This window comes from Camelina sativa, chromosome 11 (genome assembly GCF_030686135.1).
Source record: "Camelina sativa cultivar CO46 ecotype springtype chromosome 11, ASM3068613v1".
In the NCBI taxonomy this organism is placed as follows: Eukaryota; Viridiplantae; Streptophyta; class Magnoliopsida; order Brassicales; family Brassicaceae; genus Camelina; species Camelina sativa.
Genome location: NC_141890.1, coordinates 3,782,035 through 3,798,461, shown reverse-complemented (window position 1 = coordinate 3,798,461; position 16,427 = coordinate 3,782,035). Strand labels below are relative to the sequence as shown.

Here is a 16,427-nt window from a genome sequence, read left to right as displayed (position 1 = left end):
TATAACATTTTCAAGGAACTACAGTTTGATAGCATTGATATGTTAGAGCTTCTTTGCTAGAAGACGATTTTTAAAATTAAAGTTGGCAAAATATATGCAATGCAAATTGTAAATAAGAAATATATAGTATGTTTTTCGCCTGTGGTGTAAATAAACGAATTCATATATAGTATAACTAATTCCTCGTAAATCACGTGTTGGAACATTGTAGCAAATATATCGTATACTGAAAATTGATCTAACCATCAACAAAAGCGACTCGATTAGTAGGGGAAATTTCTTTTAACATTTTAAAGTTAAACAATATTTAAATAGTGTAATGATAACAGCTGCATTATAGTACAAATTTTATTTGAACCGTGTCTGTCTTTTATGGATTTTAATATTTGGACACCTTTTCTTTTTCGATGTCTTTACTTTATTTACATTTCTTTGTCAGGTTAGAAAAAAAAATAAAGAAAAGAAAGGAGAGATATATTGAACTAACTTAAAAAAAATGGTTATGTAATTGTATTACTCTCTCTCTAAGTTGTTCGCATATGCAAAAAGTGTAATACGGGTAGGGATCCATTGGCCATATATTGTTTAGTTTTTAATCAGAAAAGTTGATTTTGATTGCTTTATCGAAAGAGTTAAAATCTTATCGACATTAATTTAATTAATATTCTTTATGGAAAAGAAAATCATGAACTGTTTTCTTCCAAACTTGGATGTCTCGGCCTCCTCCCAAGTTTCGTATAGATACTTCGACGGTCGACGCTGGCATATAATAACATAAATTTTGGGATATTTTCATACGATAAATTTTTTGAAAAATATAGGTGACTTATAAATACCCCGTGGGTTGGAGAACTCAACTATTTGTCTTATTGATGAACTTCTAGAAATATATAATTACCAAAATTGCAAAATTCCAGTATTGTACTGTAATTCTCCCATTTAACAGATGAATAATAATAATGACATTTTTACCTGACTGGATTTGTTAGTTATGTAAAAGTGTCATTTGATTGACTCTTTGTTACTTGCCAATAAACCCTCACGTAAAGTTAATAATGTAACTTTTTGGCTTCTTTTCACTTTCCCATGAAATTACTTGTTCGGAGCACTGTTAACCTATCATCATTTTTGATATAATAACGAGATAATCATTACACCTCGAAGAAGTGTCAATGAGCTGGAGATATAAAATTTCGCATTATCCGACCTAAATTAGGCCTAGATATTGTAAATATTCAGGCATTGTGTTGAGCAATGAGTGCTTAATAATTTGCACAAAAAAATATCATGATTAGTTATTGCAATTTCTCCTTCTTTTCTATATAAAATAATGTATTTTTAAGGTTTATGCAATTTGATAGGGTTTGAGGACAATGATGGATGTATGCAAAGGAAAGAAAATGGGTCCTACGGTAATGGAAAAAAAACACAAAGTGATTAAGAGAAACTTTTTACATTTTCCAATTTGACACCTTCTCAAGCAAGCCTTAATTAACAATATCTTATATAGATAAATGATATTTTACCTTGCTATATAATATCTACTTGCAACTAGCTTTTGTATACGATTTAAGTTCTCCACCTCATAGCTAGTGTCGTTGTGGTTTTGGCTGAAACAAAACTAAAAAGAAGAAAAATTGTTGTATTTTAGGAGAGTTCGATATATGTGCTCTGAAAGCCATAACCAATATAGCATCAAGATGTTTTAGGAATTATGCTTAAAAATTATCAATCTAGTCTTGAGAAGTTTGGTATAATAGGTCTAGATATTTCAATTGGTAATGCCTCTATTTACATTACTTTCACCAATATATGGATTAAATAAGGGGTCGGCATGTTTGGTGGTGTTTGAAAAAGGTCATATAAATATCTTAACTAGAGATCAGTTGTATATATACTTCAAAGTGAAAACCTAATACTTAACTTTGAATTTGGTAGTCAGAACATCTTTACACATTAAAATAGTGGTGGCGGTGTTGAATTCATTTTTAGCAAGCCTGTAAATTAGGATTCGAGATCTACGGACTGTGCTTGATTCTAATACTATTTTATAATGTCACAGCCCCTCTTATTTTGGTTGATTCCATTTCCATCAGTTTACTTTTTCTCCCGTGAACCTCATAATTCTCATGATCATCGATCGATTTAATTACTATGCATATAACCCAAAGAAAAAACAATACAAAAAAAGGTTAAATAATACAAGTAAACACATAATCAGCGGTTGGTGAGTACAAATGCACACCGGATAATACGCAAATTTATTGAATTGAATGATCCAGATTCCAGAAGCACTTCCCGTGGCCAACATTATCCTTTCATATTTTAACTAACAAAAAGATTGGTAATAATTTCACTTTGTGTTTATATATTCGTACGGTTGCTGTAGACTCTGGGTTAGCTAATGATGACTAAAACGATATAGGATCCCTACTTTGTTAGTAGTATAATTTAAATGGCTCGTTAATTTCTATTTTAGTGGAATATCTTTGCCAGTGTCGGATAGTGGGTTTGAAAAGTTTTGGTTTGGAAAGAAATACAAATCACAATATAATATACACAGTTTACTTTTAATTTAGTGGTGTGCAACAAACTAAAATAGTTTTTTTCTTATCGCTCGCATGAAAAAAATACTATAGACATGAATTACTGACTGTAACGTTCAGTTGTTGAGACAATTAGTTCCTTATCAGTTATATGTAACCAATAACCACCCCAAAAAAAAAATACAAGAACTCAAAATTGTTGGAAACTTCAGGTTTATACTAGGGGCAAAACAATATTTGATATATTGATCCGATCCTTTCCGAAAAATTTGATATCCATAGTTTACGTGCACTTGCATTTCTAGGGTCATCATCTTATATGTAGAGAATATGCGAGAGAGTGATAAAAATTATATTGACTTTCATAAGAGATAGAGAAAGGCTATATTGACTTTTCATTTAATTGGGTTGCGTTCTGGGTTTGAAAAAGAACTTGAACCATACTTTGTCTTTGGGCTTGTATGTATTGGGTTGTAGTTTGTTGGTTTCTAAATGTTGGTTATATTTTCGATCCACTGGATTTGATTTATCCGTTTGGTCCATATTTGAATTGATTCTATTTTTAATCTTTTTTTGTTAAATATATATTTGAATTGATTTTTTTTTTTAATAAATAAGAGTTTCCGGGTCTAGGTCCGTACATCCCCTCGTGCCAGAGACCAGAGCATTTTATATGGTCCCCTTCCAAGCGCCGTTTCTCGAACCGGCGACCTCTAACTTTTGCCAAAGAGTCTTTACCAATTGAGCTACCGACGCTTGGTAATTGGTAATTGATTATTTCTTTCAAGTATGGGATCGATTGCGGTAGTTACAAACTTTTAATACAAAGTTTTGCTATGCCAGTTTCTTAGACTTCTCTGTTCTAGTAGGTTAAGACAGCCCCAACATTTTTTTTATTGCGTATATACATATGCCCATGCAAAAAAAAAAGCGATCATGATAGCAAGAACAATTCAAGTTCTTGACTCGATTTTGTTTCGTCAGAGAGCTTTTTTGGTATACAAATAAATGGCATTGAAAAAAAATGGGAGGAGAAGCAATCTAGTATCAATCTAGTGGCATGAGGAGGTCCATATGTAAACTTTATGGGGGGGGGGGGGATAAAATAAATAAATATAATTAAGTTAATAGTATATATATACTATTTAGTATTGAGGCATTACTTAACAAATATACTAAATATTAATTTTAGCTATTAACATTAAGATATTATGGAAAGCTAAATAGAGAATTACTGTATATGTTACCATTTCATAACAAATGTGATGTTTTGAATAAGTAAAAAGTCAAAACAATTGATATGTTAACATATTAAAATTAGTACATAATATGATTCTCTTATCCATTATTGAGAAATATATCTAAAAAGAAGTTTATTTCCAATATTTTAGAGGAAGTATGAATTTTGGTCATAATAACAAAAATAGACAAATCCTATATATAGAGAAAGATAAAAGGAACAGATTTGCTTTTGTCCATTAATGCGATAAAGATATATCAGTTGAACTTACACGTCAACAACTGTCAAAGAACTCAAAGATGCGAGTTGTGTTGTGAGAGGACCGAGGGTAGAATTGTAATAACGGTCAAATACACACCTGCTTGCTTTGAGCGTATAAATAGGTTTCTTCCCAATAGCAAACTTCGATAACACCGAAAGCAAAAGCTCGTTGGTCAAAATGGGAACGGAAGCGGAAACGGCGTCGTGTAAGTGGGAAGGCAAGCACGTAGCTCAAGTCAACGGCGTCACAGCTGAGAAGGTCTGGTCGGTTTTCTCAGACTTTTGTAACATCCACGAGTGGTTCCCAGCACTGGACACGTGTTACCGAGTCCAAGGAACCGATGGTGAGCCTGGTCTGGTCCGATACTGCGCGTCCACCAAAACCAAGGACGAGGAAACAACAAAGTGGGCTAAAGAGCGGCTGGTCAAGATCGATCTCATCGGGCGGTGTTTAAGCTATGAGATTCTCGAGAACAACGTGGGGTTCAAATCTTACGTGTCGACGGTCAGAGTAATGCCCGAGGACGGTGACGATCAAGTGTCTCGCATCGAGTGGTCGTTTGTGGCCGATCCTGTTGATGGTTGGAAGAAGGAAGATCTTGAATCTTACGTTGACTTTTGCCTTCAACATATGGCCAAGAAAATGGAACTCAATCTGTAACATCTTCTTCTTTTTTTAATTATTCGTTTGTTTTCCTATCGTGTAAGTCTAGATGGCGTGGGTTTCGTGTTAGGAAACTTGAATAAAATTACTTGTGGCTTGGTCCATCGTATGATTCTATCGAACTTCATTTTTCTGAATTTGAGCATTTTCCATTAAATAGAGAAAATGTCTATCTACCTACCTGAGTAAAAGAATATTGTCCATTACGTTTTTGTGTTGGTATATACTACTAAATAGTCTATTCCATTACATTTTAGCTTAAATATCCTTTTCTTGCTTGCAAATAAGCTTTAATGGCCAAAAAAAAAAGTATTCCTAAAGAATATTAACCACAAAAATATTCTAAAAAGATATGAACCACGAAGAATTGTTCTCTTATGAAAATTATAATAGTTGTTGGAAATAACAGAGAGCATTAACTATAAGCGTTATACGAATCAAAATACTAGCTTTAAGAATTTATGAGTCTCTCGGGAATGGATTCTTCTTCGGTAACGTGGCGGAAATCGCCAATACGTCAGTGTTCTTCCTTGTTGGGCTTATTTGGATTTTGCTCTTCTTTTGTTTGACATCATTTCACCCGCTTATTTGGACACTATTTGACTTTTGGCCATCTATCTTTTTTTAGTAACAATTTTAATTCCAGGGGTTGACCACTAAGTAAAGAAAATGAACAATTAATGTGTTTAGAGGATTACGTGAAGGTTTGTAAGAACATGTTTTCGATTTTTTCTAAAATTTTGATTTTTTTTAAATACTTGTCTACAAATCAGAGTCAATTTAACATTGTTATTGCTAATATATCGATAATGTTTTTTTTTCTTTTGTACACGAAGATCTGATTTGATTCAAATATTCCAATTTAGAAGAAAAAAGTATTGACTTTTCCAAACCAGAAAAACGGAACCAATAGGTTAATAATACAAAATGTTGCAAAGTCCAGAAAATTAAATAAAATTCTTTCAAAATTAGAGATGATAAATTGATAACTAAATACAAATTAAACTAAGAGTTAAAGAGTATATATATATAATATATATATCTCTGGAAAAAGGACTATGTGTATTTTTGATAATTAGGAAAAACTTGGAAGATAAAATTCATATAAAAGACCAGTTGAGGAACATGAAGCAGATACAATGAGGTTCTTCGTCGTCGTTCAGCACTTTCCATGCAACAGCCTTCTCGTACGTTACTGCTCTTCCCATGCTCGACATGCATACTCCTCCATCCATACACATAAACCCCTGAAAGTTTATTATTATTAGTTACGACACCATATTTATGATTTTATCAAGGGAATACCGTTTCAAATTCGAGCTAATGATATATTATGCAAAACCTCTTTTTAACGTACCTGTTGCATAATCTGAGGGAAGCCTGAGCACATCGTCTTCTTTCCGTTGTTGTTGTCGAAGATCTTCTCGAGAGTGATATCCTGAAGTGCCACCAACGTCGTCTCCAGCATGTCTAAACCAGCTTGGTTCGCAAACGTGAACACCGGCGGTAAGGCCTGTAATGATCAAACAAGTCCTTGTTAGATATTATGTACGTATGAACATAAAACTTTATGATATTATGTATGTGAGTGAGAGATCGATGCGAATAAGAAGAAAGTGCAGGAAAGTGACCTTGAGTGAACAACACATGACAGCGTCAGGATGGTGCCAAAGAGACTTGAGAATATCAGTTCCATGAGGTTTAAGGAGATCAACGCCAAGGTAACATCTATAGGAGTGAGATATCCAGCGAGCAAGCGTGTGAGCTTCGGGTGATGCTGGTGGAGGACGCAGGCCGCTTAGCTGGTGAGAAGAAGGGGAGAGAGCAAGTGCGACACGCTGGACCGACGCGATCACACTTCTCACATATTGTCTAGCCATTGAGGCTACGTTCTCTTGCATATGCATCTCAAAAGCTAGCTGAAACGCTATGGTCATCACTGACTTTGTGTTTCCTCTGCTTCCACATGAATCACCAGCTGTTCTGCTCCCTACGTCTAGAGCCGACGCTAAGTCTAGGGTTCGGTTAGGACTCAACCCCTCCTATATAGAATCGGATCGATAATTAGTACTATTCGATTTGATTGAGAGGTTATTGATTGTAGTAGATTGTTATATACATTAACTAAACGTACTGATTTGGAATCTAGAGGAATGATGCGGAATCCGGAAGGAATGATCGGGGCATCATCAGAGAAAGAGGCGTCGATCGGTGCAAAGATTAGCTCTGCGCATGATTCAACTGCGTTTTCATCCACCCCACTGCACATCTATATCACCAAACCATAAAATTAATTAATTGCAATAAAATGAAAAGCAGAGAAGAGAGAGCTAGATATTATTTATTTTGCATGTTTATTTTGAGTGTACATCTTTAAATTGAAACAAATTTCTAGCGCTTGTTTATATATGAAGAATTTGTAAAAAAATATTCTCTCTTTTTTAAGATGTGAAATATTGTTTAGTCACAAACGAAAACTCATAATTAATTCAAGTTTGTAACAAATCAGGTCTTACTTGTAGAAGGAAGATATCAGCAGGCATCATCATGTCTTCTTGGTAATGCCCCAAGCTTTCAAGCTTAATCACTTCCATAAACTAAAAAAAAACAGAGAAAGACGGCATAAATTCAAGTTTTTTTTTCACCAAGTAAAAAAAGTTGTGATGATCTTGAGGATCTCTCTTACCTCTTCATTCTCTATAGTGTGAGCTAGAGGAAGAATGACTTGACCGCCAAAGCTCCCTGGACGAGGGATTGGTAAGCTACAAGGGCCTGCTTTGATGGCTGCAGCCGAATAAGCATCAATGCTATTGTCTGCCCATTCTTGCCTATGTTCCCTCAAGAACCGCAGAAGAATCGAGGGTGGAACATTCTACACACACAAAAATACTTTCAGTGACGGATGAAAGGGAGGAAATTGAGAATCTCAACTTTGAGATTTGATGAGCTTAATTACTTGTAATAACATTGAAGCTTTGGCACATAGAACCGCGCTAGGCATAGAAGTGAAGCCATTGGAAAATGGGAGACTTGATGTCATCATCATCTTTGTGGGAGAGGAGTTCACAAGAAGAGTGACATCATCGATGCCATCACTCTCTAGCATCGACCATCCTTCATCGCTAAACCCGTTAACTGCTTCGTTGAATCCTCTGACATTATAAGAAACAATTATAGGTTTTAGAAAACATGTGTATTTTAAAAGTGTTTTTGAAGTGTGAGAAGCTTTTACTTACTTGCTGAGTCTTTGGCTAAGTGCTCTAAGAGCCGCTGGCCTTCTTCCCCATCCGGTCACGTTAGGTTGTGAAATCTCTTGAGATATTTCCCTCAAATAGCGAAGAGCCTGCAAACACAATAACATATTTACACACTGTTTTTTCCAAAGACAGGGAAAAACCAATCTGTCTTAATTAGGATCTTACGGCCATGGTAGTTCTTTGGGCGAGTAACGTGGAGGACTCATAGAGAGAACGAAGAACTTCTGGCACACTCCATGGCTACAAAAGATTTCAACCAAGTTTATTAAATATTACTAAACTTATATAATAATGACCAAAAATGAAGAATGAAATGTGGAAACAAAGGAACTTTCAGACCAAGAACTAGGTTTCTTGTGTAAGAAGTAAGACATTTTAATAAGTTGGTAAAAGCTTGCCTCAAGATCGAAATGATCAACAATGTGAAGAATGGATCCACCTCCTTCGCAAGGTCTAATGAGGTAACCACTTGGTAAAATCTCTGCCCTAACGAAATGAGGAGATGGAGGCATACTTGGTCCATTTTGTGTATTGTTCAACGACCGTTCGCATATCTGCAATTTTTTTATTTTATTTAGTATCATCGATTGATCCAAAGAGAAACAAAATATCGATGTTATGAGAATAATTACCACAAGGCTCCCGTCTTCCATTACAGATGTGTAACGTAGCATCCAGAAGTCACGAGCGGGTGCCAATGTTGTTGGCGCATAGAGCTTTCATAAGAGAGAAAAAGAGGAAAACTTAGTTTCTTTGTGATTAGATATTATTTGGTTTGTTGTGCTGAAGATAGCATCAGTTTTAGGGTTCTTGATCACAATACCTGCATGTAGATTAGTTCGAGGGTTCCACCATTTGCAGTGGAGAGGACGTTAACTATATCTAGTGATCTGCAATCACGCGACCAACAAGGCTTATCCTTTAGTATCTCAGCGACCTGTAGGACAAACAAAAAAACAGAATTGTGATTTATATGTTTTTGGTTGAATTTATGTGGATGTAACTATGAGAAAGAAGTGAGAATACTTACTCTAGTGGGATCAAGACCCACTAGGCCGCAAGCACGGGCTGCGATTCCCGTGCATCCGTGAGAAATAGCAACGATTCCTATGGAATCCGGACCAGGCTGCAGATGAAACACTAGTCAGTAAAGAAATAAAGATGATAAAGTAACAAGACTATAGCTAGACTTTTTGGGAATTACCTTCATCCCATGCATTTGGACCCACTCCACGGCGGTTCCAGTGGCCTTTGAAATGAACTCTGTTAAAGTTTCATCGGCAATGGATAGTAGTCTGATGAAATAAACAAGAGATTTGTTGATTTAAACATGATTACTGACTAATCATAGAGCGGTGTAGTATGCAGTAAGTAATTTCAAAGCCAAAGATGGTTGGTTCTAACTTACCCAGCAGGGCTAGCATCCCGGGGCTGATGTTGGGGGGTCAAGTGGTGCTGACCACTCGTCACCACTGACTCGCAGCTCGTATCAGTGGTGGCCAAGTTCCCCTGCTATTCCCACAATTACAAAAAAAAAACGGAGAGAGACGATCAATTCCTTAACTTATATGTCAAGTAATTTATGTGAATGAATCAAAGATAAAATAATATGTGTACGTTTTGAGGATGTTGGCGAAAATAGCTGTTCTCGTAAACCAAGTGAGACACTTGCTTTTGCAAACGGTCATTCTCTTCCATCAAAAGCTTGTTCATTGCCGTTAGCTTCCGATTCACGGCTTGAAGTCGCGACGCCTCTTTCCGCTGTTTCTCTCTACACCTGTATAATACTCGCAACACCAAGAGTCAGCAAACTAGCTAGAATGTTTCTTGGGTGCAATGATGAGAAATTAAGAAGATATATGAACCTGCGGTTCTGGAACCAGACTTTGATCTGTTTAGGTTCGATGTTGGAAAGGATAGGACATTCGCGGATTAGTTGTTGGCGGCGCATAGAGCTCGGTTTAGGACAGTCATTGTAGAGTCTCTCTAGAGCTTCCACTTGTTCAGGAGTGTACCTAACGTACTTCCCGTTGTCGATATTGTGACTATTATTGCTTCCGCCTCCCATCTTTGATCTCTCTATTTGTTCCTTTATTTACCAAAGAAAATATTTTTTTAAATACAATCCAAAATATTAATTCTTGAAGTATTGATTTCTTTTGGTATATTTCAAAGAACTTAGCTTTCTTGATATTCTCAAAAAGATCCGTGTTTTTATCTTTCGTAGTAAAATTAAATGTAATATAATTAGTTAATGAACGTTACACTTGATCAAATCTTAAAAAGATCTTCATACCAAAAAAAATGTTGAAAAACATACCAAAACAAAATGTTGAAAAATCTCAAAGATCAAAGATAGATCTTGTTTGAGATTAACAAACAAATAGAAAGTGAAGCAGATTAAAGCTTATTTATGATCTTGTATGAGCGAAGTAATAATAGACCCTAAAAAAGTTTCAACGAAGGTAAAAAAATTGTAACTTTCTTCTGCATATTCCATGGGAACCTAAGAAACCAAACTTTTTTCTCTTTAAGGAAAAAAAAAGACAGGGAGAGAGGAGGAGGAGGAGAATTATTAGATACCGTAGAATATTTGATTCTGATCAAGCTGATGATCTCTGGAAGCAAAGAAAGATATATAAGTTTCTTGTTCTTGCTGTAAAAATACTCACAAACTCATGTGAGAAATTTCTTTCTCTCTCCCTCAAAGTTCCAAGTCCCTCTTTAATTTCTCTCAGTGGAGTAACTTCCTTCGGAAAAAACGGTGAAGCATGCTTCAATGGGAACAATACAAAGATTCAAACCTCAGACTCTGCTACAGTTCATCCACTTTCTTCCTTACTCTTTCTTCTCTCTTACTTATCTCTCTATATAGATCCACAACGTGAAGAGTCAAGATTTGTGAAACTTGTATATAATAAGAATTTGTAGTGGGAAGAGAGAGAGAAAATCTTTAGTTTATTGGTGGGTTGGCTTTTTTTTTATATATAAATTTTTGTTTTAGGAAACTAATTAAATAGAAATGTGTGTATGAAAAATAAAAGAAGATATGTGTGTCGGGCTGTGTTGAAAAAGAGAGAAGTGAGTACCCTTAATACCAGACAACCACCACTTCTCACTTTTTCCTTTTTTTTTTTTTTTTCTTTTTCATTTCTCTATTTTGAAGTGTTTCTGTTCCTTTTACTGCCATTCCGTTTGGCCTCCCTTTCAAATACGTCACATCAACATCATATACACAAAACAAGTATCGAATTCCAAACCTTATTCCCATTATTTTCAGTATGGTAAATTCATAATTATCATGGCCATAACAAATTTAGAACTTCTTGTGCTCTTCGAGTCCAACGTGTATGTGGCAGGAGGCGCCGCCCCAACATCTTTCCTATACAGAATTGGATAATATTTAGGTTATGTGCATCTATACTCTCTCCACAGCTTCTAATTTAGGTTTAACTTTTTCTTACTTTTAAACCTATATTAACACATCTATTAAAAAGTTTTACCAACTTTTACCAAGCTTCAAAAATCAAAACATAGTATGGTTATTCATCTACATGACTGAAATCATCAAAACGTTGTTATTTTGAATGAATCAATAAAATCGATTGGTCGATGAAAATTCAACCGGATAATAGGCTTAATTAACTAGCTTTATCGGTTGCCTAAATATCGTTTTAACCAGTATATAAACGCATGTCCTACAACTAATCGACACTTAGATGACTTAGACTTGGAAGATTTCTTAAATGTCTAAGGACGACTAACAAATCTTACTATCCACAATAGCCCATTTATTAATATACATAAACATGATATACAAATCTATAACATTGCAAAATCGATTTACAATTCCGTATAGTTGTAGGCCGTTTTACTATTAACACATTTGTTTCGCCCCACTGTAATATAAAAATAACATATAAGCATATATATTTAAGAAGTACAAGACCCAATTCCATTTCTTGAAATAATTTCGGGACAAGGAGGATAAATAATTGAAAAACAAAATACCTTATAATAAATGAAAATTCAAATGGTAGTTGAAGAAAGGACAGAATGATGAAAAAGTTGCATGCGTCCTTGATTTCTTGTAACGCAGATAAAATCCCATGTAGCCATCATCATTATCGTCAATCATCATTCCTGATATAAACTTAGAAATTTTACATACTATGATCATTGTCATAGTCGGGATATATATAATGAAATATTTAGAACCAGATGAGACATGCATGCAAAAAAAATCTACATTGTCCCCTGTGATAAGCACACTATATTCAAACCCATGCACGATTTCCATACATTACTCATTATTCACATATTCGGTTCCAAATTCGATTCCAAATTTTGTGGATATGTACTGTTATCTGATATAACAGTAGAGAACTCAAAATATAATAGTTGACATACACAAAAATGTAAGAGATCTTATATATGATAGTATTTTCTACTATTCACTGTATCAACAAATGTTCAACTGCAGTTCATGTATGTTTTCAGTTAAAAAAAAAGGCAAAACTATATATATATATATGTGTGAAAAGGGTGAAAAGAATGGTTTCTTATATAATCAGTTAATTTTATGATTTGATTAATTAGTTTGAAACACTAATACTTTTCATTTCTAGATCTCCTAAAGTATTAGTATGAGCTGTGCATCCAATATTGGAATAAAGCACATAACTTAGTTGTCACTCATCATAATTTCTCTAATAAGGGACTTTTTAAAATCTTCGATTGGCATGTGATTATATGTCAACGGTGCCAAAGGACCGTTAGCTTTCTATAAAGCACAACGGACATATATATATACATGTGTCTCAATATATATAATTTCTAAGCAATTAGTATGATTAAGAATGTATAATTTCAAAAAACACCTTTCTTTAAAGCTTATAGAAAAAAATTGATAGTGGACCCTCTGATAATGAAGTGTATGCATAAGAGTATAAAGCAAGCAAAGTCCAAAGCTTCCACTAATTCAGTGGACGTATTTTTCCGATTTATTATTTTGATCTCTATTTCTTTATTATAACGATGACCATGAAACCTATGGCAGGCGAAGGAGTTTTACACCTACACGTCAACCTAAAATCTACTTCAATATCGTAACATACGAATGATCTAAAGTCTAGCTACCCTTGTCTCATCCATTATAGTAACTACTAACTAGTAAGTTCGAGAAAGCAAATTTTCAGCTTTAACTATTTTTTTATTTACGTAAACTCAAATGTTCAGTTGAATAAAACTTCGCTGTAGAAGAGTACTCTACCAAATGTGAAATCACTCTCTGATTGATCTAGATAATCACTTGCTGTAGAAATTTTTTTGGATTGTGAACATTAAAATAAAATAAAATAAAAAAGGAGGAGTAAGTTAAAAAAAAGGTGAAAATAAGAATGATAAGTAAACAGAATGTAACTTTTTTGGGTGGGGGAAGATTAAAACAAAATTTATCGAAAGGATGAGTAAATTGAAAGGATTAACCCCACACAGAAAAAAAAAAAAAAAAAAGGAAATCAACTTTTGTTTTGTTGGTATCATTTTGTTTTCAACATTAAGGCAAAGAGTCAATGCATCCTCCCACCTGATTTAATTTTTGTCAGGTCAATGCTAAGTCACCTCACAACTACCATATACTTTCACTTTTTATTGTAATGTTCTTAAATTTTCGTAAGAAATATTTGATTTTATTTTTTAATAAAAAACAATTTAAACCATGTTGTTTCGATAGTTGACGGGAAAAAATAAGGTAAATAAACTTGATAAAGACGGTAATAATGGCAGACCATGTATGGTGGGTTTTTGCTTTAACGAATCCAAGGTTAGATAAAAGTGAATTACTTATATATCAAGATTCAAGACTAGTTAATTTAATTGTATGATTTACAATTTCTACTATTTAATTTTTTTAACGTGTTATATTATTTTTCCACATTCATTCGAAATTGTTATTAACATATGTTTTGCATATCGTTTACATCTCTTTTTTTTTTTTTTAATAAACATATCGTTTACATCTTTACGTACGATGCAAATCTCGTTTCTTAAAACTAACACTCTTTCACATCCTCTCCTTGCAATTATAATTGCGTAAAAATAGTAGCACTAGATAGTAATTAAAGAAATTAGATAACTATAAACATTTAGAGAAAAAATTTAGGGAATAAGTGATGGACAGATATGTGATAGTTCAAAAAAAAAAAAAAAAAAAAAAAAAAAAAACTATTCAAGTTCACTATTGATTAACACATACAAGTTCACTATTGATTAACACATACTATTGATGATCGTTCGACCGACCAGTTAAACTTTATCATAGACTAGAATTCATGTCATACTAGTCGATCACTTCACGTGTCTTAAATATATTAAATTCTAATGCATCGAAACATCCAAATATCTGAAAACTTACTTCGATCGTCAACAGGTTCTAAACCTAATTTATTAGAACCATGAGTCGTATAAGATTGACAGTTTATGAGAAGCAAAAAAAAAACTTAAAATGTCGTATTATTGAATAAAATACGAGATTGAAAAATACATGTCCTCGTTATTAATGAAAGATAAGAAAAAAAAATATCTAATCCAAATGTAAAAACGAGGAATGTATGTTACCTTCAGGAAGAACACGAGCGCGTGAGAACAGTACACGTGTCTCTTATTTCGGCGTTAATAAGCTGTTAATAAAACAAAAACAAAAAAACTGGCTCCAGACAATATTCCTTTCGACAATCGTGCCGTCCGTTTGCTCTCCGTCACCGTAACTGGATTATTCAATTTTCATATTCTATATGAGGTAAGTTCAAGTTGATCGACAAATTCTCATAGTCGTTCGTTGGATCTCTCGATCAGATATCTATTTTATATATGGTTTAGTATTTGAAACAATTAGCTAAACTTGATAAAACTATGACTATATACCATTTTTATTAGTGGTCTGTGTGTAATCTACATTATTTATTTCGTTCGTCCCACCGACGTACTAAGCAGATTTGTTTTGCTTATTCTAACTAATAATCTACTTGTTATGCACTACAATTATATTGTTATCCTTCAACCTTAACTTATCCTATCATTAGTTAAAGTAGTAAAACGTCCAGAGTCCAGATCACACACACACACTGAATAAAACAAACACAATGGTTTTATTTCTTTAAAAATATACTAGAAGCCGTGAAACTTAAGATAAGAAATTAAAATATATATATATATATATATTAGTACTAGTAGCAGTCAAGTAAAATAAGTGTGGCGAAAACAAATAACAGAAACAGAAAGTTTTTGTAAAAGAAAGTGAACAAACCACGCCAAGGCAAGAAAAAAAAAAAGGCGCACAAAGAAATAGAGAGCCAGCGTGGGCCGACAATTTAGTGGTGGGTGGGACCTCTTCTTTTTGAAGCTCCGTTCGAGGCTAAACGGGCCACCACGGCCCAGTACTACATTCTTATTTCTTTATTTTGTATGAGATGTGATTACTGATTGTGTGGTGTAATTCCGTATTTCTTTAATTTGTTTAATCGATAATTTAAGAAAGTTTTTGTGGAGAATATTCGGCGGCCGCACTTTTATGCCTAACCAAATCTCTTCTTTACCAAAGTGGGGTGGGGTGGGGATTTCTTTCTTTAATACAGTAATGTAGTAAGTAGTATTTTTTAGCAGATTTTGCTTAAAAGGGAATATCTGTATTTTGCACACTTATTTATATATATTTTTTTACTTAGCGAATGAACCAATAAAAAAATTACAAATAATTTATCATTTCTAAGATCTTTATTTTTCGTTTACAGCAAAATAAATAAACAATTAAAAGATGATTAAAAATAGAAAATGGGTACATTATTGTCTCTATAAATATGTATCATTTTACTATTTCAAAAATTGATGACAGAAACATTAAACTTATAACACAATTTTGCACAAAGCTGTTGGTCTGAACCACTTGAAACAAACAATATTGGTTAAAAAAAAAATTAGATTACTATCAAATCAGTTGCGAGTGGTTTTTTTACTTCTTTACTTTGGAATGGGCTTCTGTTTTAATTTGTTTTTACTAAATGACTCGGGCTTTGATGTAAGACTATATTTTCTATTTTCGAGTAATATGAATAGGTCCATTGGGCTATCATTTTGAAAATAGTAGGACTCGATCGAACTCAAGTAAGATATAATATTGCATCTCCATATGAACTTGTTAGAAACAGCAAAGTTGTGATGTTGATGTTACGTACCACCACTACATTCAAAAAATTTGGGAGTTATGAACTTATGATCAATTGACTAAAAAGTTGTAATTGTGTGTATTATACTTAAATTCCAATATAAGGATTCCTAACAAGCTGATTATAATTCTTTTGTATTCATCGTCTTCATATATATTCACTATTTCTTTGTTTACGTAACTACAAATTGTATCCGAAATTCAACAAGCCATTGATCAGAGTCGTATTAGATTCATA

General features: G+C 33.7%; 2 protein-coding genes across 6 annotated transcripts; one reads left to right on the top strand and one right to left on the bottom strand.

Moving 5' to 3' along the window:
- Nucleotides 1–4,064: 4,064 nt before the first annotated feature.
- On the top strand, nucleotides 4,065–4,848 carry LOC104721533 (lachrymatory-factor synthase-like). The gene has a single exon (XM_010439540.3). It carries the CDS (start codon nucleotides 4,226–4,228, stop codon nucleotides 4,706–4,708), a length of 483 nt encoding a protein of 160 aa, XP_010437842.1. The 5' UTR covers nucleotides 4,065–4,225; the 3' UTR covers nucleotides 4,709–4,848.
- A 724-nt stretch (nucleotides 4,849–5,572) lies between these two features.
- LOC104721532 (homeobox-leucine zipper protein ATHB-8) lies at nucleotides 5,573–11,033 on the bottom strand. 5 transcript variants are annotated; one of them, XM_010439536.3, is made up of 18 exons: nucleotides 10,552–11,033; nucleotides 9,834–10,057; nucleotides 9,586–9,745; nucleotides 9,377–9,477; nucleotides 9,173–9,263; nucleotides 8,999–9,094; nucleotides 8,792–8,905; nucleotides 8,601–8,684; nucleotides 8,367–8,522; nucleotides 8,134–8,208; nucleotides 7,948–8,054; nucleotides 7,668–7,863; nucleotides 7,398–7,583; nucleotides 7,228–7,308; nucleotides 6,831–6,980; nucleotides 6,343–6,753; nucleotides 6,069–6,224; nucleotides 5,573–5,958 (listed from the first exon to the last, which is right to left on the bottom strand). In XM_010439536.3, the coding sequence occupies exons 2-18, from the start codon at nucleotides 10,034–10,036 to the stop codon at nucleotides 5,812–5,814; spliced, it is 2,514 nt and encodes an 837-aa protein (XP_010437838.1). In that variant the 5' UTR covers nucleotides 10,037–10,057; nucleotides 10,552–11,033; the 3' UTR covers nucleotides 5,573–5,811. The 5 variants fall into 5 exon arrangements, with proteins under 5 accessions (XP_010437838.1, XP_010437840.1, XP_010437839.1 ...); XM_010439538.3 differs by having other exon boundaries at nucleotides 6,846–6,980; XM_010439537.3 differs by having other exon boundaries at nucleotides 6,846–6,980; nucleotides 9,377–9,480; nucleotides 10,552–10,970.
- Nucleotides 11,034–16,427: the final 5,394 nt, after the last annotated feature.

Excerpts from the sequence above, each read along its gene's own strand:
- LOC104721533 (XM_010439540.3), top strand. The coding sequence starts at position 4,226 with ATGGGAACGGAAGCGGAAACGGCGTCGTGTAAGTGGGAAGGCAAGCAC.
- LOC104721532 (XM_087474600.1), bottom strand. The coding sequence starts at position 10,036 with ATGGGAGGCGGAAGCAATAATAGTCACAATATCGACAACGGGAAGTAC. Across the intron at positions 8,906-8,998 it reads TGGGTCTTGATCCCACTAGA|GTCGCTGAGATACTAAAGGA; the intron begins GTAAGTATTCTC and ends TTTGTCCTACAG. Across the intron at positions 8,209-8,366 it reads TTGATCATTTCGATCTTGAG|CCATGGAGTGTGCCAGAAGT; the intron begins GCAAGCTTTTAC and ends AATCTTTTGTAG.